This window comes from Mixophyes fleayi, chromosome 2 (assembly GCF_038048845.1).
Source record: "Mixophyes fleayi isolate aMixFle1 chromosome 2, aMixFle1.hap1, whole genome shotgun sequence".
NCBI lineage: Eukaryota > Metazoa > Chordata > Amphibia > Anura > Limnodynastidae > Mixophyes > Mixophyes fleayi.
Genome location: NC_134403.1, coordinates 81,342,861 through 81,368,033, shown reverse-complemented (window position 1 = coordinate 81,368,033; position 25,173 = coordinate 81,342,861). Strand labels below are relative to the sequence as shown.

The following is a 25,173-nucleotide window of genomic DNA, read 5'->3' as shown; positions in this document are numbered from 1 at the left end:
AGTTTGGAGGAAGAACCTCCGGGTAAAATCTGGTGCTTGTAGAACTGGAGAGGAACAAAGAGCTAACCGAAGATCAGACCAGGCGGTTTCTGCAGAGTCAGACCAGGTTAATCTATCTGGACAACTTTTTTTTAACATGTCCGTAAGTGGAGCAGCTCTAGTGGCGAAGTGGCTTACAAACCGCCTGTAGTAACCTACTAAGCCTAAAAAGGTTCTTAACTGTGACTTTTTCTCTGGTCTTGTCCAATTTTTGACTGCCTCCACTTTGTCTAGCTGGGGTTTTACATGCCCTCAACCAACAATGTACCCCAAATATTTGGCTTCTCTCATGGCTATGGCACATTTCTCTGGGTTAGCTGTTAACCCTGTGGACCGTAATGAAGCTAAGACCGCCTCAACTTTGGCTAAATGTGATCCCCAGTCTTGGGTATAAATCACTATATCGTCCAAGTAAGCAGCTGCATAAGCTGTGTGAGGTCATAGCAATTTATTCATAGCCCTTTGGAAGGTGGCAGGTGCCCCATGCAACCCAAAGGGTAGGACTTTATATTGATAGAGACCATCAGGGGTGGAAAATGCAGTCTTTGGCTTGGCCGTGGAAGTCAGGGGAACTTGCCAATAACCCTTTGTTAGACCAAGGGTTGTTAAATAATTGCTACCAGCAAGATTTTCCACTAGTTCATCCACACGTGGCATCGAATAGGCATCAAACTGCGACATACTGTTTAGGCGCCTAAAGTCATTGCAGAACCTAATTGTCCCATTGGGTTTCGGGACAAGCACAATGGGACTTTTTCATTCACTAGTGGACTCTTCAATTACATCTAACTGGAGCATCTTCTCGACCTCCTTTCTCACGTCCACCCGTCTGGCTTCTGGAATACGATATGGCTTCTGCTTGACAATGACTCCTGGCGCAGTGAGAATGTCGTGTTCGATTAAGGTAGTGCGCCCAGGAATGGAAGAGAAGACATCCCTGTTCCGGCGAATCATTTCTTCAGTCTGTTGTCTCTGCTGAATGGACAAGGCTGGCTCTATGGGCACTTCAGACTTTTCAATGGCAGTACTCACTACCTGAGGAGAGGTTTCCTCATCATGCCAGAGTTTAAGGAGGTTCACATGATATATTTGCTCCTCCCTTCTCCTACCTAACTGGTGGACTCTGTAATTGACAGGACCGACAGCCTCTAGAACTTCATATGGACCCTGCCAATGGGCGAAAAGTTTGCTTTCCTGGGTGGGAACCAGGACTAGGACCTTGTCCCCAGGCTTGAAAGATCGAACAACAGCACTTTTGTCATAATTTTTCTTCTGTCGTTCCTGAGCCTCTTTTACATGTTGCTGCACAATGGGCCCTATCTTTCCTAGCCTTCAATAACTCAAAGGGACTAAACCCTGTTGAAGCTTGAGGTACCTTGCGGATGGCAAACATCAAATAGGGAATAAGAGTGTCCCAATCTTTTTTCTCTTGAGCCACTGCTTTCCTGAGCTTGTGCTTTAATGTGCGGTTAAAACGTTCCACCAAACCATCTGTTTGTGGATGGTATACAGAGGTGTGCAGCGCCGTAACCCCTAGCAACTGGCACATGTCCTTCATCAGTTTAGACATGAATAGAGTACCCTGATCTGTGAGAATTTCTTTGGGTATTCCCAAGCATGTAAACATCAATACAAGTTCTTTAGCTATGGTGCTGGACTTTATGTTTCGTAGGGGAATTGCCTCTGGATACCTGGTTGCATAGTCAAGCACCACTAGTATATATTGGTGCCCACGTGTGGATTTTTCCAGTGGCCCCACAAGGTCCATAGCTATCCGTTCAAAGGGAACTTGTACTATTGGTATTGGAATGAGAGGTGCCCTGTGCATGGGTTTGGGACAGGTTCTCTGACAAATGGGACAGGACCGGCAATACTTTTTCACTGCCATGTGTACACCGGGCCAGTAAAACCTAAGCAGAACTCGTTCCCGTGTTTTATCCTCCCCTAGGTGTCCTCCACAGACATGTGTATGTGCTGCTTTTAACACTAGGGGTACATGGACCTCAGGAACCATTAATTCTTCTACTTTTCCCCCTTGTACATTAGCAACTCTATACAGGAAGTTATTTTTAACAATAAAATATGGTATACCTTCTGCAGGCTGGGCGGCTTTCGCTACCCCATTTACCTCAGTCACACTTTTAAAGGCATGTTCCAAAGTGGCATCTTTAAGTTGGTCTCGAGCAAAGTCCTGCAAAGGAAACAAAATTGGTATTGCGGACCAGTCCGTATCCTCACTGACAGGCGGGGTGGGCTCATCAGCGACATCACCGACCAATGCTAGTTTGGACTGTCCATGTTTCCCTGCAGTTGGATGCTTTTGTGGAACTCCTGCTGTGACTCCCAGGATGGCATTCCGGTTTGGCGGTTCCCAAAGATCGATGTCCAGATGTGGTGGATCTTTAGGCGGTTCCTTTAAGACCGAGCTTCCGACCGTTGCATCAGTTGCCGGCATGTCCGGCCGGATCCGCTCACCGAGGACATCATTAAACAGTGGGAAGTCTCGCCCCAAAATGAGTGGATATGGGAGTTTAGGTGCTATGGCAGCTACCACCATAACAGTTTTGTCTTTGAGTGTGACTGGTAGTATTGTTCTTTCATACTCCTCTGTTGTGCCATGTACGCAAAGAACTTTCACTTTGGGCAACCGAGAAGTTATGGTTTCGGGTAAAGCAGAGCTGGAAACCAATGAGAGTTCACTCCCCGAGTCAACCAAGGCCAGAACAAGGTTTTGGTTGATTAGCACAGTCACCCGGAACAAACAAGGACTTCCTGATGTGGGACTCATGGTAAAACAGCTTTGAAATGCAGGCCCAATATGTGCTACAGAACAGTCCATGGGTTCCTGTAGTTTAGGACACTCTGCCTTAAAGTGGCCTGGCTCACCACATTCAAAACATTTCAGATTAGACAGCTTTGCACCTGGCCCTCTGTCCGTAGCAGTTTTGCCATTGGGCCCTGTGGCAAGGATTGTCAAACCTGGCTTTTGGCATGGCAGCGGCTTTGGCACAAATGCAGGTTCTTTAGTCATTTGCTGTAGCGCACAAAACCTTTCTACCACGGTGGCAAGCTCTTCATAAGTTTGTGGGTCTGGTTGCAGAACCCACCTTTGCAAATCACGGTTCAGCCCCCGGATGCAGTGATCTATCGCCAGAACTTCAATAATCCGAGAAGGCGAATTCTCCTCAGGCTGCAGCCATTTCTTTAAAATTTTAGAAAGCTCAGCCACTTGCGCTCTGACCGGTTTTTCTTTATCATAGCAACATTGGTGATAGCGCTGGGCTAGGCCTGGCCTGGAAACTCCAATGCGAGCCAATATCTCAGACTTTAGACACAGATAATCAGAGGCCCGTTCCTCATCTAGATCCATATAAGCTCGCTGAGCTTCACCAGTCAGATATGGTGCCAGTCTCTCAGCCCAATCTTTAGGAGGCCATTTTGCCCTTTTTGCAAGTCTCTCGAAAGACACCAGATATGCTTCTACGTCATCAGCTGGTGAAATTTTCTGGAGAACAGGACCAGGTGGTTCATTCCTGTCATGCCTCACCTGGCTTAACTCTTCTCTTAAGAGCCTTGTGTTTTCCACCTGTGCCTCGGCGACTTGTAGCATCTGAGCTTGCTGCTGTTGCTGCGCAGTAGCCACATTCACGAGGGTTCTCAGTTCTTCCTCCATGTTGACGTCTGCGCAGGTTGGGTAGCGGAAACTTGCTTCCCGGAGAATCCCACTCCTGACACCACTTGTGGCAAGAGCCCGCTACTGCAGAAGCACACGCATACAACTTCTTCCTTTTTATGGTTCTTTATTGTCAGGATGGTAATAATGTTTTGACACTGTATACTTGCACAGCAATTATGGAGACCCTCAACCCATACTATACATAGTCCAGCTCTCTGTCCAGATAGCCAGCTAGCCCAGCGTTGATCTCCCTGAACAATGAAACAAGCAGGGTTTTATACCTGACACTCCTCCCACATGCCTAGCTTGATGGACAGGTGACACACCCACCTTCTCTTTAAAAGGAAACGCCCATCCCTGGCTCTGTTTAGTCTATCAGACCCACCCTGTCTGTTTGCTGAGAGGAAGCAGCTTTTAAATCATGTAAGTAAACCAATTTTAAACTACACATATGTTTTTACCTGGTTTAATCTCCACCTAGGTAGATAACTGTGCCAATGTTTTACTCTACTTCCCTGCTTTCTCTGCATATTGCCAGCTGAATGCCTACTTTTGTTACAATATATATATATATATATATATATATATATGTATACACACACACACATATATATATATATATATATATATATATATATATATACACATATACACCCACATATATATATATATATATATATATATATATATATATATATATATATATATAAAAATAGAAAGAAGAGGACGCACTAAATTAACTACTAAGAAACTAATACAAAAGTGTTGTGCATAATCCATCCTCATCATCAACATTTAATTATATAGCGCCAGCAAATTCCGTAGCGCATTACAATTGGGAACAAGCATTACTAAGACAATACTGGGTAATGCATACAGACAGAGAGGTAAGAGAACCCTGCTCGTAAGCTTACAATATATGAGACAATGGGAGTTTGAAACACAAGGGCATGTGCTACATCATATTGCACAATGGACCAGCTAGAATACAAAGGTAAAAGTATTGAGTGGGCTGTGTGTGTGGCAATGTTGGTCAGAGGGTTATTGTCCTGTGTTAGCTGTGTAGAGGGTGGTAATAGGGTAACCTATGGAGATTAAGATGGTGGTTGAGGAATATCATAAGCTTGTCTGAAGAGGTGGGTTTTCAGAGAACACTTGCAGGTTTGAAGACTAGATGAAAGTCTTACTGTGTGAGGGAGGGAATTCCACAAAGTGGGCGCAGTCCGAAAAAAGTCCTGTAACCGAGAATGGGAGGATGTGATGAGAGTGAAAGAGAGACACAGATCTTGTGCAGAACGGAGGTGTTGAGTTGGGAGATATTTTGAGACAAGTGAGGAAATGTATGTCGGTGCAATTTTGTTGACGGCCTTGTATGTTAGTAGAAGAATTTTATACTGGATTTGTTGAAAAACAGGCAATCAATGTAGAGACTGACAGAGTGGCTCAGCAGAGGAAGAACGGTTTGCAAAGAAAATCAATCTAGCTGCTGCATGCAAAATAGATTGTAGGGTTTCAAGTCTGACTTTGGGAAGACCAGTAAGGAGGGAATTGCAATAGTCGGTGCTGGAGATAATGAGTGCATGAATTAAGGTTTTTGCGGTGTCTTGGGTGAGATATGTGCGTATTCTGGAAATGTTCTTTAGGTGTATGTAACATGATTTAGATATAGACTTGATGTGGGGAATAAACGATAGTTGTGAGTCAAGGATTACCCCTAAGCAGCGAGCTTGCGGGGTGGGATTTATGGTCATATTACCAACAGAAATAGAAATGTCAGACAGGAAACTCCTGTTTTTGGGTGGGAATATTATTAATTCAGTTTTAGAAAGATTGAGTTTGAGTTGGTGAGAAGACATCCAAGATGAAATGGCAATAAGACAGTCAATAATGCAAGACAACACAGATGGTGAAAGATCAGGAGAGGATAGGTGTATCATCTGCATAGAGATAATACTGAAATACAAAGGAGCTTATTATGCTTACCTGTTCCACTCGTTAGTGGTAATCACTGTGATCAACTCCAGCTACCTATCCTGCATGCACCGTTGACCTCCGCTGATCTGTTCCACTGCCAAGTGGTAATACATGTGGTTCATCATCTGCTGCATATCCTGTGTACTGCTGACCTCTGCCTATCTACTCCTCTGTGGATAGCACTATCCTGGGTCATCGCCTCCTCCTCTCTAGCGTTCTACTAGAGACTCATGTGCCTGACCCGTCATTGGGCCTCATTCCTCTGTCTCAGCTTACCTCTAGAGTTACCTCTCTATTCTGTCTCACTGGGAACTTCCCTAAAGGGCCGCGAACTGCAGTGTGGAATCCCAAATCTCCTTGTGGGAATCCCTGATGAATACCTTCCGCTCTGTTAGACTCCGTGTCTCTGGGTGAAGTCTAGCCAATACTAGCTGAGACAGCAGGATCCCACTCATTCTTCATGATCAACCTGACAATGGCGTAGGCGACTTTTACGCACCATGCTCCTTAGCAGTTGTTGACCCTGCTCTATGATTTTCCGTGGTCATCCGCTTTATGGCTGAGTTGCTGTTGTTCCTAAACGCTTCCAATTTCTAATACTATCACTTACAGTTGACCGTGGAATATCCATCAGGGATGAAATTTCACAGTCTATTTGCAAGGGTGGCATCTTATCACAGTACCACATTTGAGGTCAGAATGACCCATTTTGTATTAGAAATGGACACTGCATGGCTAGGTGCTTGACTTTATACACCTCTAACAACAGGTATAATTGAAACAACTCCATTCAATAATTAACAGGTGTGGCCAAATACCTTTGTCCATAGTGTACATTTGGCAGGAAATGTTTAGTAATGTATCTTTTTCTTTAATTTTTTTGGACCTATATGTATTTTTTGAATTTTCTTTCTTTTTATTAAAAACTTTTTATATTTTTGTACTCTGGCTTGCCGTGCTGGTCTGTTCATTTTATTTGAACAACATACTGTATATATACACAGTATATACACAATAATGAGATGGAATTAATACAATAGATACCACCTTCATACTTGATAAATAAGCTTCCGCCATGCAAATTTATAGGGAAGCCTTTTCTGTACCGTCACAACACCTGTTCTGTAAATGGCATTAAAGGATAGAGAAACTGTAAAATACAGTGCATCCGGAAAGTATTCAAAGCGATTCATTTTGCTATATTACAGCCTTATTCCAAAATGGAACAAATTCCCTTTTTCCCTCAAAATTCCACACACAATACCTCATAATGACAACATAAAAAAAGTTTTTTTGAGATGTTTGCAAATGTATTAAAAATAAAAAACTAAGAAATCACTTGTACATAAGTATTCACAGCTTTTCCTCAATACTTTGTTGATGCCCCTTTGGCAGCAATTACAGCCTCAAGTCTTTTTGAATATGATCCCACAAGCTTGGCACAGCTATCTTTGGGCAGTTTCGCCCATTCCTCTTTGCAGCACCTCTCAAGCTCCATCAGGTTGGATGGGAAGAGTCGGTGCACAGCCATTTTCAGATCTCTCCAGAGATGTTCAATCAGATTCAAGTCTGGGCTCTGGCTGGGCCACTCAAGGACATTGACAAGTTGTCCTGAAGCCACTCCTTTGATATCTTGGCTAAGTGCTTAGGGTCATTGTCCTGCTGAAAGATGAACCGTCGCCCCAGTTTGAGGTCAAGAGCGCTCTGGAGCAGGTTTTCATCCAGGATGTCTGTACATTGCTGCATTCATCTTTCCCTCTATCCTGACTAGTTTCCCAGTTCCTATCACTGAAAAACATCCCCACCACCATGCTTTACTGTAGTGATGGTATTGGCCTGGTGATGAGCGGTGCCTGTTTTCCTGCAAACATGACTCATGGCATTCATGCCAAAGAGTTAAATCTTTGTTTCATCAGACCAGAGAATTTTGTGAGATGAGAGCGGGGGATGCCAGTAAGGAGGAGGTTGCAGTAGTCTAAGCGGGAGATGATAAGAGAGTGGACAAGAGCTTTAGTGGCATCTTGGGAAAGGAAGGGCCGAATGCGCGCAATGTTGCGCAGCTGGAAGCGGCAAGATTTTGCAAGTGAGAGAATGTGAGGGGCAAAGGAGAGAGAGGAGTCGAGGATGACACCGAGGCAGTGAATTTGAGGAACAGGGGAAAGAGAGGAGTTGAGTACAGTGATAGAGAGGTCGGAAGGGCAGGGGGAATGAGCGGGAGGAAAGACAATTAGTTCGGTTTTCGCAAGATTAAGTTTGAGAAATTTAAAGGACATCCAGGAGGAGATGGCAGAGAGGCAGTCGGACACCCTGGAGAGGAGGGAGGGAGAGAGATCAGGAGAGGAAAGGTAGAGTTGGGTGTCATCCGCATAAAGGTGGTACTTGAGACCAAAGGAGCTGATGAGTTTGCCCAGGGAAGAGGTGTAAAGAGAGAACAGTAGGGGTCCGAGAACAGAGCCTTGGGGGACCCCTACTGGAAGGGAGGAGGGGGGGAGAGAGATCCAGAGGTGGTGACAGAGAAGGAACGGTCAGCAAGGTAAGAGGTGAACCAGGACAGGACGGAGCCAGAGAGGCCAAAGGATTGAAGGGTGTGGAGCAGGAGTGGGTGGTCAACGGTGTCAAAGGCCGCTGAGAGATCCAAGAGAATGAGAAGGGAGAAGTGGCCCCTGGCCTTAGCAGAAAGGAGATCATTGGAGACTGTGGCCAGGGCAGTTTCGGTGGAGTGGAGAGGGCGGAAGCCAGATTGGAGAGGGTCAAGGAGGGAGTGCTCAGAGAGGAAGGTGGAGAGGCGGCTGCAGACGAGTCTCTCAAGTATTTTGGAGTCAAAGGGGAGAAGAGAGATGGGGCGATAGTTGGAGAGAGAGGTGAGGTCAAGATTAGGTTTCTTGAGAATGGGGGAAACAAGAGCGTGTTTGAAGGAGGAGGGGAAGATACCGGTGGAGATGGTTATGATGGTTATGATGATGATGATGACAGGTGGGCTCCAATTAAGCTGTAGGAACATCTCAAGGATGATCAGTAGAAACAGGATGCCCCTGAGCTCAATTTTGAGCTTCATGGCAAAGGTTATGAATACTTATATACATGTGATTTCTTAGTTTTCTATTTTTAATAAATTTACAAAAATCTCCCAAAAGCTTTTTTCACGTTGTCATTATGGGGTATTGTGTGTAGAATTTCGAGGGAAAAAAAGGAATTTATTCCATTTTTGAATAAATAACAAAATGTGGAAAAAGTGAAGCGCTGTGAATACTTTCTGGATGTACTGTATACTAATTTATTACTGCAACCTTTATTGGAATGGACATTTTTCTCCGTGGCAGTTTCACTCCTCTGGCATGGCAGTATAGTAATAGCAAATTGCAATGATAAGTAATTTTTTATTGCCAAAGTAACCATTATGATGTTAAATAGAGCCCCAAATCTGTCATATTCTCAATTAATCATGTACAAAATACATGTGTGCTTTGGCGTTTACAATAATAAAGATATAGAAATCTCAAATCACACTGACATAGACTTCTTCAGATTAATGTTCAAACAAGCTGTAGTGGTGTTTTCTCATAGTTGGATCGAAAAATAGGATCCTAAATGGAAAAACGCTGCACAGGAAAAGAAAAACAACAAACAATATAGTGTAATACATTAAATAAAATAACAATTCTTCCACTAAAATCCATAGACATGTAGGTGCTGCTCCAGACAGAGAGAAAACACCCACCATGTGTTTAAGTGATAGGCACCCCATTGCTATTTCCACACCTTGATTTTTTGCCTTTCAGAGTCCAATAATTCTTATTGTGATCTATTACGACTCCATGCAAAACTCGTAATCACATAGTCCAAAGTTCCAACATATGTGGAATTCAGATATAATGTAGATATAGGCTCTCTGCCGTATCATATCCCACTCACGTTCGATGTTAGTGTTGACTCTGGTGCAGAGATTAAACTGAAATCAACCAACAGAAATCAGGTCAACAATCACGAGAAAAAGTCGCCAGACATAAACTGTCCCCCTCGGAAATAAACCGTCTCCTGCTTCTGCTTTCTGCCTAACTATAAGGACCTGCTGTCCCTTTTAAATGCAAGGACCCAATGTCCTTGTTACACTACAGGGCAGCCGCCCTGATACTCTGGCAGGAGCCTATTGCCCCCCTCACCCAGAGGCCTGCGCCTCTCTACCCTGAATGGGCCTGATACCATACTAACCTCCAGGGTCTGGCGCACTGCTACACTCAAGGGCCTGGCACCCTGCTACACCCAAGGGCCTTGCGCTCTGCTACACCCAAGGGCATGGTGCCTTGCTATATTCAGAGGGCCTGGTGCCCTGCTCAATTCGAGGGGCTGGTGCCCTGCTCAACTCAAAGGGCCTTATGCTCTGCTCAACTCAAAGGCCTTGTGCCCTGCTCAACTCAAGGGCACCAAAAGTTCAAATGACCGGAGGCGAGCCAGGTCACTGATTGGCCAGTAGCGGGAAGTGAGCCCTGATTGGCTCACTTGCCCGCTGCCACCAGGATCTGCAAGAAAGGAGGAGGAATACTCACCATTGGAACGCTAGAACGGTGAGTAGCTCCCATCTTCCTTCTTCGCCCTCTTCATGTGCAGAGCAGCTGCATGGCCCCTCTCCACATATATATCGCAGTTTATTTCAGAGGGGGACTGCAAGGACCAGAGGATCTGGGGATTAAGCCTGCAAGTAGGGTAAGACTCTAGACCTCTATCCCTCACACTGCTGACTATTTTCCTGTTACAATGGTTGCCTACACACCGAGTAAACATCTTTAACTTTGTCTCGCAACAAGCCAAAATATTTTGGGACTACCTACTGACTTTTCTATCTGGAATATCAATATCATCTGGTTTGATGTCATGGACACGGCCGCCATTGTGTATGTATTTGGATTGGTGTTATTGTTGTAAGTACTATAGCGCACTTTGTGGACACTGCTAGATATTCTGACAATTCAATGTTATTTCTGGATCAGCATTACAGATCCGCATTGGTTTTTATTTATTGATATTGATCTGGTATTTAGGAAATCAATTTACCAATTTACCTTACCTCTGAACTGTTTAGGCTAGACATTTGCATAATGTGTTGAATGCATTCAGTCCTGTTATTTCATTTGATTTATTTCTGTGACTGTTCTACTGAAAGTTTTAGGAATTTAGAAGCCAGCACCTTGTTGTGCACTTTGTTTTTATATTGCTTTTATATATGATGAATTGTTTGCAAAGCAAACAAAATCATAACTATGTATGGTCCTTGCAGGCTGTGGATACTTAATTATTTTGGAAAAAAGTGCCAAGTGTCACGAGCCGCTGCGGTACTCACAGCCGCCGCGGCTCGCTTCCTCTCTGTCCCAGCGTCCCGGCCGTCACCATGACGACTGGGACGTCACTTCCCTCTCAACGCCGACCATTGTCAAGACAACGGCCGGGCGCCTCACAGTGTAGTGCTGCGTCCCGGCAACAGGGGACAGTTTAATAGCCTGAGGCTATTTAGCGCTTGATTGGATTTATTAACAGGGCCCTGTGTGTGGATACAGAGCTAGGCTCTGATTGGTTTAACCATGTATTTAAGGCAGTGAGGTCTGCAGCCTCACTGCCGGTTATAGCTTCTGTGCTCCAGTCTGCTGACCTGCTTGTTCCAGTTCCTGTATCCTGTATCTACGATTTGACTTCCCGTGTATGACCCTTGGCTTTGTATTGGACTTTGCTTGTGTTTCCTGTGACCCTGATCCTTGGCTCGTTTACCCGTTCTGCTACTTTGCCTGTGACCTTTGACCTCAGCTTGTTCATTGTTACTGTTACCTGCTGCCGGCCTTTGACCTCTGCGTGAACCTGACTCTTCTTGCCTGGGTTCTCCCCAGCCGGTACACACTTCACGACCCTCTGTCAGTCTGCAACCCAGTCTGTCCCCACCATCAGGGGCTCCAGTGAACACCTGACTGGCAGAGTAGACTCCGGGTTGTGTTGTGCCGGCTGGAGGGGTTCCTAACACCAAGAGACAACATTAAATGAAGTGGGCATATTTTTTGGGAATTATGAGATATTAACTCAATTTACAGGATCCAGTTTGAGATAAAGACAAACACTAAGAAATTTTAGCAAGTTTTAGATTTGTAACCCATAAACTCATTTGCTTGCATTTTTAAAATGGGAGACCAATTCATCATTACTGTTGTTAAAACGTATCTACAATACCACATTGGACTTTATCAAGTCCTGCTCAGTTGTAATATGAAGTTAGGGTTCAGATTTGATTTGGAATTTGGCAGAATGTTTGGGAAAAGTATTTATTTGATCAACTTCTAGAAAATATATTGAATGTAGAAAATGTGAAAGACTCGATAAGTAGCTGTACATTTTCCATTCTATAATACACAGTACTGACTTACTAATACTTATATTATCCTTTTTTACTTGCAATACATGTACAGATGAGGATAGAAATGAAAGCTACCCAACTCCTAGTCAAGGTAAGACTTTTCATAACCTCAATGTTACCAGCTGAAAGAAGGGAGGAAGGAATATTAGAGATGTTGTCAGATATTTTGGAGATCATTTAGCTGAACTACAATAACTGTAATTCACAACTAGACCGAGCCAAGGACTAGCCGAAGATGATTATGGATGTAGTACAGCACTTCTGGAGTGATACTTGCCTCTTGCCCTAAAACAGCAGTAGGCAAGCTATAGATCTCCAGCTATTGTAAGCTACAAATGGTCTTCAATTGGCAGGACATTCTGTCATTTGTAGTTCACTACAACTAGCGAGAGACAGTTGTTTACCTCTATTCTAGAAGACTGATAGCTGTTTATCTTTCCCCTCAAAAAAGCATTTTCTTCTTATTTCTTGTCTTCAATTGTTTTCTTAGCTGTTTGTTTTCATTTTTTCCTCCTCAATTACTAGTATTCTTTTATATCTACTCTCCTTTCCCTGTTACTTACTGTTACCTACACACAGTGGCAGCTTCCAGTTTGTAGGCTGAACCAGTGACATCGCTGAGTCTTTGCCTGGCTAACATATATGAGGCCTGACTTATATTAATGAATTAATGGTACTTAGTAAATTGGCAGGCTGAAGTTTCATTAAGGACATCAATTCCAACTCAAATAGCAGTGATAAAATAAAGCTGCCCAGTATTTGTGTACTGCATGCAAAAAATAGGTATCAAATTGCATTTGTATTTGTTTGCACCGTGGTTTGAGTAGGTGCAAACCCTTAGCTGGATTTGTTCCTAACTTTAGGGCCCTTGATATGAGTTTAGCCCTTAAATGACTGGCTCTACTGTGTGTAGGTGACAGGTGCACTTTAGTTTTTCTTTGTTCCTCTGCACTACCCTTGATCCTCTTTCTCAGCATCTGCAATATACCATAAAATGGACTTGTGCTTTCAAATGAATCCTGATCACAAGTACAAGTGAGTATCACAGGTGCCAATCGCATTTACTAAAAGGAACCAGTTTCCAACATTAAATCAAGTGAACATATTTTGTCTGTCACAATGTTACTAAAACGTAACTAAAATAGTATCTATAATAAGGACTTTATCATTTAAACTCTGCTAATTTGTAATATGCACATTAGGCTTCAGATTTGGTTCGGTAGTCGGCAGAAGGCTTGGTCACAGCATTTATTTGGTCAAATACTAGATTAGATATTCTGTGTGGTGAATATGAAAGACTTGATAAATACTTGTACTTTTTCCATTCAATGATCTATACTGTATAGTACTGCCTAATTAACACCAATGATGTTTTCTTTTTATACTTGCAAAACATGTAAAGATGAGGATAAAAACAAAAGCCAACCAACTTCTATTCAAGGTAAGACCACTCGTAACCTTAATGTTAGAAGCAGAAACAAATGAGTTCAAGGAGGAAGGAAAGTTAGACATGCAGCCTGTGAAATGTTCAGCCTATTGAAATTCAATAACTGTAATTAACAGCCAGATCTAGCCAATGCCTATAGGTATATTATTAGAGTTGTAGTACAGTAAACACTGCTGTGATATTTGCTTATCTGTCTGTTGCTGTGGCCACCGACATCAAGATTGGGATCTGGTGTGGCCAATGTTTTGGCACCCTCAGGCTGCACATGCAACGTTGGAAAAACCCAGTCCTTTGTGCAAAGCCTAGGTGGGACAGCAACCTACAGCTTGATAAATTTACCCCAATGCCTTTTATTATGAAGTTCTTCTGTGTTGAGTTAAATGTTGTATCATGTTACAGAAAATATTTGATTTTCTATAGCCCCTATTTATGGTCTATCACTGTATAAAGGGAGGTTATATCGCTCGCCGCCAGCCATCGATCCTGTGCCAAATCTAGCTCCTTTAATATCTGTAATATTTGCATAGTATCCTGTAAATATGATCTTTGTTCCTTAACAAATCTTTTTTGCCAGTTACCTGCAACATCACTCACACATTCAAAGCATTGCTACAATACTGTTGTTTATGAGGACATGTTTTACGAGAAAACATTACAAATTTAATATTGACATATTGCATGGTGTAGTACTTATCAAGCTTTATTTGCCCAACAAGGCTGCTATCCTTCGTCAACATACAATAAAACAAAAACAGGAAAGGCAGCGCTATATTATGAGGTGTGTTTGTAATCAAATGAAGTCAAAACATACAACATCTTTAAAAAGCAGAAAATTCTAAACAGATCAATCTATGAAGCACCATACTAAACATAAATAAAACAAAAAATTATTTTATTCTCGTAAGCAAAAAAATATAAGGTAAAAATACAATTTTCACTGCAGTGAAAAAGCGGTGCAGTATAATAGTATAATAAGCCAAATCTCACAATGAGGCTCTTGGAAGATCACAGCACTTATGTGCAGCTTAATATGGAATAGTCACTAGACTAGAGTAGCATTTGACAAAAGCCAGTTAGGAGCAAAACACCATCGCATAAATTGATGTTGGTTCTTATAGAAAATGAATTGCTAAGGAACAAATGTTCTTCTCTACAGAAATATTTACAGTGCACTTTTTACTAGGAAACAGGTAAATCTAGACAAATGAAGAGTTTTAGCCATACTTGCCAACTCTCCCGGAATGTCTGGTATACTCCCGGATTCCAGGTGGGTCTCCTGGACTCCCGGGAGAGTATGGCAGTCTCCCGCATCTGCCCACTTCACTAGGAAGTGAACAGATGCGACAATTCCCTGAGAATGTGTTACAACTCTGCCTGTTATTTGTATCTAGCAGCAGTACCTTATACCACCAGAGGTGCTGCTGTTCTGTTCCTGAACTTTTCTACATGCCTGAAGGAGTTAATCACCTTGCATTATGCCTAATTGGAACTGCACCTGTCGCACTGCTTTAAATACCTGCCTCAATCTGTGCTCTGTGCAGTTCATCCTTGTATACCTTGTTGCTGCTTGTGTTCCCCCTGTTCCAGTTTGATTTTGCTGATATTTGATCTCCCGTTGTGACCTTGGCCTGTTTACCGTTCATGCTTGTCTGCTCGTGACCCTGAACCTTGCCTGAATACTGGATACTGTTTGACCTCTCGTTACCTTAGACCTTGGCCTGATTACCGGAACTATGCAAGTTTGCTTGTGACATTTACTTTGCCTGGACTGTTTGCTTCCTGGACAAGAATTTTGCATCCTGGAATTGGGTAACTCACCCTTCTTATACCTGCATTCAAACTATATTAGCATTCTGTGGAACCTGTTATTTCTGTGTATCTTCCTGCCACACCTGTTCATGTTTATGTTGGGAGTTATACCTGTTTATGAAAACCTGCATGTTCCTGGAACTGAATCCTTGCTTTTATATTTATACCTGTTTATGAAAACCTGCATGTTCCTGGAACTGAATCCTTGCTTATATATTTTGCTGGAATAAAGACATTTGTATTATACTTCCGTGGCTGCTTGCTGAGTTTACTAGGAATCGTAACAGAATGCCGTGAAAATTCCCTGAGATTCCTTGAAAATGCCCCGATTCCCTGAGAATCGCGACATTTGACTCCGTCCGCTGTAAAATGACGCGTTTTCATCATTTCGTCACAAGGTGGGACCAACATGACGCAAATTTTTGAACCCTGCTCCCTGCACGGCTACCTCACCCCCACAGCTCCAGGACGCCGCCTGCCATAAGTTGGCAAGTATGCTTTTAGCAAAGTGTAAAAGTAACATAATCCTTCTGAAGAAGCTGTGACTCGTTATTTGGTGTTTTCTCTGAAATGTCCAGCGTTGGTGAGGACATTCTTTATTCTGTAAGCTTGCACTTTGCTAAAAGTCTTCATTGTTTTTGTCTTAAGACACCTGTGCTGCCTACCAGAATCTGGAAAATATGAGGCAGAGAAACTATGCATTACACAATGTGTCTTCCTGTCCCCTACCTCTACTCTAGCATTGCTGTTCAAATTTGAAACCTTTATGCTTACAAAAAAAGGAAATCATATGGGGGGGGGGGGGGAGTTTAACAGCCAGTGTAGAACTCCAAAAGTAATCCATGGCAACTGAACTATAGCTAGCTTTCATCAATATAGTGTTATTAGGACAATGAAAATAATTGTCTGATTGTTTGGTATGACTTGGTATAAAATTGTGCACTTAAATGCAATGTTAGTAAATGAGTCCTATTACCTGCACCACTATATTATTATTTGTTAGTTGAGCTATCTTGAATTATCTGGTGAATTCAAACACTGTCTATTCTAAATATTTATTGCAACAAAATCTGTAACTCACAAAAGAGGCCCATGCTATATCTTTCAACAGCCGATTTTTCGTGGAGGTATTTTCAGCATCTGAAAGTGAGGTGCTATCTCCCAAAGTGGGCATACTTTGTGTGAATTTGGTTGTGGATTGACCAAATCAGGGCATGGCCTTATTCTATCCAATTTGTCAAGTCAGGAATGTTATAGCATACTTCCAAAGTTAATATATTTTTGCTGCTCTGCAATATCTATTCAGTACTTATTTTCAACCTTTTCTTTAAATTTTCTGTATCCTACAGATCCAAAATTATCTTGCACCGACACACTCTCCACTTGGTACCTTTGATTGTCCTAGAACAGAAGTGGGTATGATGTAGCTCCAGTTATTGAGAACTGCAAATCCCAGCATTAGGGATAGGCAGGGCCTAATTAACCCAAGGTCTAACTGGGCTATAGCCCAGGGGCCTTGGGCATCCAGGGGGCCCTTGACAGTGCTCATTGCTTATTGATCGGTGCGGGGACGCCCCCGGCCCCACAGTTACCGGGGGACTCACAGGGGGTGCCTCATGGGGGAATGGAGGCCCCTTTAGCTCAGAAGCCTCCATTCCTTTAATCCGGCCCTGGGGATGGGCTAGAGATAAGAGGGCCCATCATAGATCTGGATTCTGTATAGTAAAGTCACAAGAGGTTTCATATCTATATATTAAAGCCAACGGACATTATAGTAAATCTACCAGAGATTTTAGGGGTCTGCACTATAGCACTACCAGAGACTTGTGGAGACTGCACTGTAAACCCTCCAAAGATATGTGGGGAGTATATTTTATAGTTGCCTCCTGAACAGGGTTGACCATAGGTAATAGAAACTAATATGCATTTTGTTTTGACTATTGGTCACAAGAATACTCTGTATTATTTAGAGATCACTTGAATGTATTCTGTTTCATATATGTTCTATTAAGGTGATCTCTATATTGTATATCGGGCATTAAGATGTTCTCTGTATTATAATGTGGTCACTAGAATGTTCTCTACATTGCATTTCAGTCACTGGAATGCTCTGTGTATTGTATACAGGCCACTAGAATGCTTTCTGCATTTGTATTGAGAGCACATGAATGTTCTCTGTATTACACAGAGGTCACTAGAATGTTCTGTCTATTGTATATTGTTTATTAAGATAATCTCTTTGTCTTCTCTTGTAAACTGATCAATAGGATGCATTTTGTATTGTATACTGGTAACTGAGATTATCTCTATGTATTATACTGTATATGCCACCAGCGCCGGTGCTAGGGTTCACGGCGCCCTAGGCAAAATAACGCCCCCGCCCCCCGCTCACCGCTCACCCTCCCCCCCCCCGCACACCAGATAAAAGAATAATTAATTAAATGTTACTTACCTTTTCTTCCTCTAGCTGCTCCTCGCGATGCATGCTGAGAGGGGAGGGGAGAACTCAGAGGCGCCGCCGGACAGACTATCACATGATCACTGATGCACCCCGCCGCCGCTGCCCTTCTCTCCTGAACCGCTGACTAGATTAGAAAATCTAGTCAGCGGCGCCCTGCAGGTCCCGGCGCCCTAGGCAACTGCCTAAGGTTGCCTAATGGGAGCGCCGGGCCTGTATGCCACTAGAAAGCTCTCTGTTTAGTATATTCATCATTAGAATGCTCTCTATATTGCGTAGGATCGCTAGGATATTTTCTGCACTGAATAGCGGTCAGTTGAGGCTGGTAGGTGTTGTATAGGATTTTTGCGCTTTGTCATAACAATTGTTCATATATTTTATTGGGTACACAAAACAATAAAGCATGCCAATACATTTTTCACCATACCCATCTTTCCATGACGTTGAGCTGGTAGAAGAGCCTGGGCCACTTGCTTATGTTTCCCCCCAGGGAGCAAATGTGCTCTCCCTGCGCACACGCACCCGGCTGTTTGACAGCTGGCCGGGTGTGGCGGCAGGGAGCACCAAGCTTCACGGTTATTGCCTAGGCAACCGGGACGAGGAAGCCAGAAGTGACATCCCGGTCGTCATGGTGACGGCCAGGATACCCGCAGAAGAGAGAGGTGAACCTTGACCTCTTGAGGAGGGGTCAAGGCACTCCGACATCCAGGTTTCGTGGGAAATTTCCTAAAGAATTTTTTTATGAGTTTATCAGCGTGGAGACACCGCTGCGTTACTCAACATCGCTCTTCTGGGCCATGACCCTTCCAATGTACTAGGAACTGGGTCTGACCTTGAACCTTTTTTGAGTCAAGAATTTTTTCCACAATGAACTCACAATCTCATTCACAAGAAGAGGCCGAGGCCTATTTGAACAAGGTCGATTAAACTTGCTAGGAGAAACAGCTTCTTTCAGAAGAGAGCAAAGGAAGGTACTATGATTTTTTAAGGATGGTGGTAGCTTTAGTCTGAATGCCACAGGATTAATTTTCTTCTCAATAGTAAAAGATCCAATAAATCGGGGTCCCAGTTTTTTACAAGGTTGTCTTAATTTGATGTTTCGTGTAGACAACCAGACTCGATCATCAACTTTCAATAGACAAGGACCACAATGACGATCAGCGAGAGATTTGGACTTGCAAGAAGCTTGACGTAATGCGGAGTGTACTTTTTTCCAAATGGACCTTAGCCGAGATGCAAAGGCAGGAGTCCCGGGAATCACCAGTAGGAATGACAGAGGAAAAAAAGTTTGCTTTCCGATGGAACCCGAGGTTACAGAAGAAAGGAGAAGCACGGGTTGCAGAATGGCAAGAATTATTATACGCAAACTTCACCCAAGGTAAAAGAGAGGACCAGTTGTCATGAAACTTGGATACATATATGCGCAGGAATTGCTCCAGGGAATGATTGGTTCATTCTGTCTGACCATTAGATTGTGGGTGGTAAGCAGAAGACAGGCTGACTTTGATCACGAGAGAATTGCAAAAGGACCTCCAAAACTGGGCTATAAGCTGGGACCCTCGGTCCGAGACGATGTCTTCTGGAAAACCATGAAGACGGAAAATGTATGAAATTAATGTGGCCAATATCTAGCATCGGTTAGCTTGGGTAATGGTACAAAGTGGGACATTTTGCTGAAATGATCAACAACCACCCAGATGGTGTTATGACCAGAGGACGACGGGAGATCGACTATAAAGTCCATCGAGAGATGTGTCCAAGGTTTACCTGAAATAGGTAAGGGTATCAATTGACCATGAGGACAGTTCCTAGAGGATTTATTTTTAACACATTCCAGGCAGGCACGGACATAATTCACAACATCCGAAGATAAGGTGGGCCACCAAACCCAGTGAGATAATGCTTTGATGGTCCTATGGATTGCTGTATGTCCTGCCGATCAATTGTCATGGCATTTAATGAGGACTGACTTTCTGAGATGAACCGGAACAAACAATTTATTTGCAGGAGTCTGAGCTGGAGCAAATTTTTGGAACTGGCGGAGTGTAGCCCCAAGATCTTGAGTTAGAGCAACATGAATGGAGGAAGATGGAATAATAGGTTGCGGGTCAGGAGACTGAGGATAGCATGCCATGAAACTTTGGGACAAAGATTCAGCTTTGGTGTTCTTTGAATCTGGACGAGAAGTGCTGATGAAATTAAATCGGGTAAAGAACAAAGCCCAGCGGGCCTGTCTGGGATTCAAGGTTTTTGCAGTCTGGATATACTGAAGGCTTTTATGGTCAGTGAAGATTGTAATGACATGGATTTCTCCCTCTAACCAGTGTTGTCATTCTTCAAAGGCCCACTTTATGGCCAACAGCTCTCGATTCCCAACGTCGTAGTCGATTTCAGCGGGCGAGAATTTCCTGGAAAAGTATGTGCAGGGATGAAATTTTTTACTCTGTGGATCTTTTTCAGAAAGGATGGCACCTCCCCCAACATCCGAAGCATCTACTTCAACAATAAACAGGAGTTCCGGGTTTGGATGCCTAAGAAAGGGTGCAGGGGAAATGGCAGCTTTGAGGGCTGAAAAACTCGCTAATGCTTCTGGAGACCAATTAGCCGTGTCGGCACCTTTCTGGGTGAGGGCAGTGAGAAGAGCCAGTAAGAAGGAGAATGACCATATAAATCTTCAATAGTAATTGGCGAAGCCAAGGAATCTCTGAATTGCCTTCAAGGTAGTAGGAAGTACTCAGTCCTGAATTGCCTGAACCTTAGGCAATGGGGTCTATGGAGGCCATAGAGAAACCAGATGAAGAGATAATGTACCCTAGGAAGGCCACACTGGAGACATCAAACTCACACTTCTCCAATTTTGCATAGAGATGATGTTGGTGTAATTTTTGCAGAATCTCATGAACATGTTGGCGGATTGAGAGTAAATTAAAATGTCATCCAGATAAACCACAACTGTTTATCCGAGTTCTCATAAAACATCATTGATGAGGTCTTGGAAGACTGCCGGAGCATTGCACAAACCGAACGGCATAACTAGATACTCATAATGTCCTGAGTGAGTGTTGAAGGCTGTCTTCCACTCGTCTCCCTTTCTTATACGTATAAGATTGTAGGCACCTCAGGGGTCAATCTTCGAGAAAATGGTGACTGATTTAAGCTGGTCAAATAGGACGGAAATTAAAGGCAAAGGATACATGTTCTTGACCGTGATTTTATTCAGGCCACGATAATCTATGCAGGTCTCTGGCTGCCATCTTTTTTGGCCATGAAAAAACAATCAGCTCCTACTGGAGATTTGGAAGAGCGGATGAATCCTTTTTGCAGGTTCTCCTCCACGTTTTGCTCCACATCTTTGGTCTCAGGGATAGATAAAGAATACAGACGCCCTTTGGGCAACTTAGAACCAGGTACAAGATCAATTGCAGAGTTATATTCAGGATGAGGCGGGAGAGAGTCAGCTTTCTTCTTACAGAACACATCACTAAAGTCCTGGTAGGGTGCCGGTAACAATTCTGGACTAGGCTGAAGAGCTCTGAGAGGTAAGGTCAAGCATGTAGAAGAACACTCTGGACTCCAACGGATGATCTCCACCTTTTTCCAATCAATGAGGGGATTATGGCTCTAAAGCCAAGGATACCCCAGAATTAAAGGAGCAGAGGAACAGGTGATCAGAAAGAATGAGAGCTCCTCCGTATAGAGGACTCCTACAGATAAGCGAACCAATGGAATCTTAGCGAGTATTCTACCTCCAACCAATGGGTTACCATCCAAGCCGCAGACAGATATTAGGAATACCAAGTGTCTGAGCCAAGCGGATATCCAGAAAGTTACCCTCTGCACCACTATCGAGGAAGGCTGACACATCTGTAGAATGATCTCTGAAGATTAAGCGTGCAGAGACTAACAAAGAATTTTCTGAAGAGATTATTTGAAAATCTAAGTGCACTCCTTCCCCAGCGCTTAGGTTTAGGCGTTTCCTGACTTGATAGGACAGGTACGAACTAGGTGGCCCAATTGACTGCAATACATGTAGAGACCCAGGGAGCGCCGTCTGGAATGTTCTTCAGGTAAGCGCCCAACTGCATGGGCTCAGGGGTGTCCAGAAAGGTAGAACATGACTTTGGTGGTGAGCAAGGAGGTATAGATGACTCTCTCTTGGTTTTCCTCTCCTTGATACTGCGTTCAATTTTGATAACAAGTTGCATCAAACTTTTAAGCGAGGATGGTGTCCTTGATTTGTTCCGTAAGAGGAACTGACTCCGAAGCGCCGGATCATTCTACTCACTATCGGTCGACCACCTTCTAAATTCTGCACAATACTCCTCAGCAGTGCGCCGTCCTTGTCTCAGTCCAGAGATGAGACTCAGCTGAGGCCACTTTGTCTGGCTCATCATAAAGCAAGCCTAAGGCCTGGAAGAAAGCATTCATGGTTTGTAAGGAGGGACTTTCTGGTGGGAGAGTGAAGGCCCAGGACTGTGTATCACCCTGGAGTAAGGAGATTACAATATCAACTCTTTGCTGCTCAGAGCCAGAGGAGCATAGTCTCAGGCGAAAATATAGTTTGCAACTCTCCTTAAAGTTGCTGGAAGGAGGATCTGCTTCCAGAAAATTGATCAAGCAAGTTCAATTTTGGTTCTGTAATAACGCCAGAGGAAGCCTGTTGAACCTGCGGATTCCTGGAGGACTATTCTTATATTGATAAGCGATGAGACAAACTCTGTACTACCTGTGACAAGGTCTGGATCTGAGTCGCCAGGACTTGGGCTGGGGAAAGATTTGTCTCGCTGTCCTCCATGACAGAATTTACCCCCAATCTTCACTGGCCTGTTAGAATGTCATGGCCACCAGTGCGTCATAAACTTGTTGAATTAGCGGAAGAGCATAGCCAGTCTCTATGGGAAAAGCAGCCGCCTTTCCCGTAGAGACTGGTTATGCTCACTGGTACTCGGATGCCCCCATGTCTTACACTCAGTGTAGTACAAGTTTATGGTCACACAGCAGCACTCAGGAGTGGGAGGTAATACATGGAGTAAGGACAGGCCAGAGGTCTGCGGAATGGAACAGAGATGGTAATGTCTTACTGGCCTAACAGAGCACAGGCGGAGACGTCAGATACAAGCAGGGCCAGGGCCACAGGCAATGATGCAAATCCGGTAACAGGCAGAAGGTCAGGGCAACAAGCAATGGTTCAAGTCCAGGTACAGGCAGAAGGTCAGGGCAACTAGCGATGATTCAGAGTCCAGGTAATAGGCAGAGGTCATACACAGAAAGCAATCCAAAGGTATTCACCAAACACAGCACAGGAGCAGGTAAGCAAACTGGGTATCAGAACGCTATAACCGGCAGTGAGGCTCAGTCCTCACTGCCTTAAATAGTACTGGGGGCCAATGAATATGCAGGGTGCCCAGGTGCCATAATCAGCCAGATGGCTGTAATATTAATGATCCAATCAGCCATGGAAGGCTGAGCTTACACAGTCCTGCGAGCGCGCCCGGCTGTTTGTCAACTGGCCGGGACGGCAGCAGGGAGTACCAAGCATCCTGTTTGTTGCCTAGGGAACCGGGATGAGGAAGCCGGAAGTGACGTCCCGGTCGTCATGGTGATGGCCGGGACGCCCGCAGAAGAGAGAGGTGAGCTGCGGTGGCCAGTAGTGGAGCTGCGGCTCGTGACAGTTGAAACATGGTCTGTCCAGGTAAAAATGTCACACTCTTTAGTTGGACTTGCTCCTTACACTAATTAAGGCCCGAATGGGCTTATTTTTTAAAAAAAATAAAAAATAGAACCTTTCTACAGCGAAAACTGAAGGGGGGTGGGGGGTTGGGGTTAGCCAGAAATAGAGCTACTTCACATTTCTCCTTACTTATCCATGGCTTAATGCACTCTGTATATCACTGCCCCCAAAGATCTCTATGATGGTATTGAAAATCCACAATTTAACTTGAACAAAAAGTAAAACTTTTCAGCACAATGTTTTCGACCGGTGGTAGTCATTTTAACGACTACCACAATTCCGACTTCCGTTTGAATGACAGCAGAAGAACGATGGATATAAGGGCTACAATACAAAAATTACTGGTTACCATATAAGTGACCACCCATTTTTCCAAACTGTGAAATGATCGTGTAGTGTGAAATGCGACTAAGGGAAACACCTAGACATGAAAATGACGTTATTTAGTAAGGACCTCATGCAAATGATGGTTTTAAAGTGCCAATACCCGGACCCCATGCCATGTATAATGCAATACAGGCATGGGGTCTGACTATTGCCGCTTTAAAACCGCAATTTTCATGAGGTCCTTACTAAATAACATAATTTTCATGTGTAGGTGTTTCCCTTAGTCGCATTTCACAGTACACGATCATTTCACGGTTCGGAAAAATGGGTGGTCACTTATATGGTAAGCAGTAATTTTTGTATTGTAGCCCTTATATCTATCGATTTTCTGCTGTCATTCAAATGGAAGTCGGAATTTTCGCCTCCGTTAGGACGTACCACATCCATTTTCTCCTTCATAATTAATCCAGCTTACCTCTTCCTGGTTCCTCTGTGTTCTAACTCCTCCTCCTTGTACTGTATGTACCTTAGCAGAGACATGACAGACACATGTCAACCTGTCACGACTATATTAGTGTACTTGCTATTGTTGGCACTACTCCGAGGAAGGTGCGGAATCTAACGTGCCCCTGGGACTGTTCACCAGGGACCCCCGCAAGGAGGTATGGACTCCGCTGCAGGAACACGCAGTTCGCGGTCCTTCCAGGAGTCGAATAGCGAGATACAAGAGAAGATAAGTCAAACTGGCCCGGGTCAGTAACGTTCTTGTGAGTAGAGGTACACAAGGAATATCCGGAGGGATGGTGAGACAAGCCGGGTCAGTAACATTCTGGAGGCGAGGTACAACAGGGAGATCCAAATCGTCCGGGTCAGAAGGGTCACAGGCAAACAATAGAAGTCCGGAACAAGGCTTAGGAACTGGAACACAGGAAACGCTAGAGGCAGGATAGACCTGATACTCTGGCACAGGTGTGTGCACAGGAAGCACCTTATAAAGGCTGAGGAGTCAATAGGAAGATAGTGGGTGGCAGCGCTGTTCTCAGCTCACCGCCGAGACTATTGAGTAGAGTTCCGTTGCCTAGCAACAGGCCGTGCATGCGCAGATGGCCATCCCGAGGAGTAGACAGCGGGACGGCGCCTGACAGTATACCCTGCTCTTTTTGTCTTGTTTCATCTCTCCTGTCGCTGTATCTGCACCCCCTAACTGATATTGTTAGGTGTTTGTCAAGTTATGCTCCAAGCTTTTAGTGTATCCGAGTCACTACTGGGATATGCAACAATGCCTTATAATATGATACTTGTATTTTCTCTTCTCTCCTCT

At 43.9% G+C, this 25,173-nt stretch overlaps 1 protein-coding gene across 4 annotated transcripts in view; it reads left to right on the top strand.

Moving 5' to 3' along the window:
- The window catches only part of LOC142140167 (speriolin-like protein), a 52,407-nt gene that overhangs the window by 6,238 nt on the left and 20,996 nt on the right, over positions 1-25,173 (top strand). For 2 of the 4 annotated variants that reach the window (XM_075198017.1, XM_075198016.1), the window contains exons 2-3: positions 12,133-12,171; positions 13,483-13,521. In XM_075198017.1, coding sequence (XP_075054118.1) covers positions 12,133-12,171; positions 13,483-13,521 — 78 coding nt within the window. The remainder of the gene's footprint in view (positions 1-12,132; positions 12,172-13,482; positions 13,522-25,173) is intronic. The other 2 variants (XM_075198019.1, XM_075198018.1) reach the window with 1 other exon arrangement.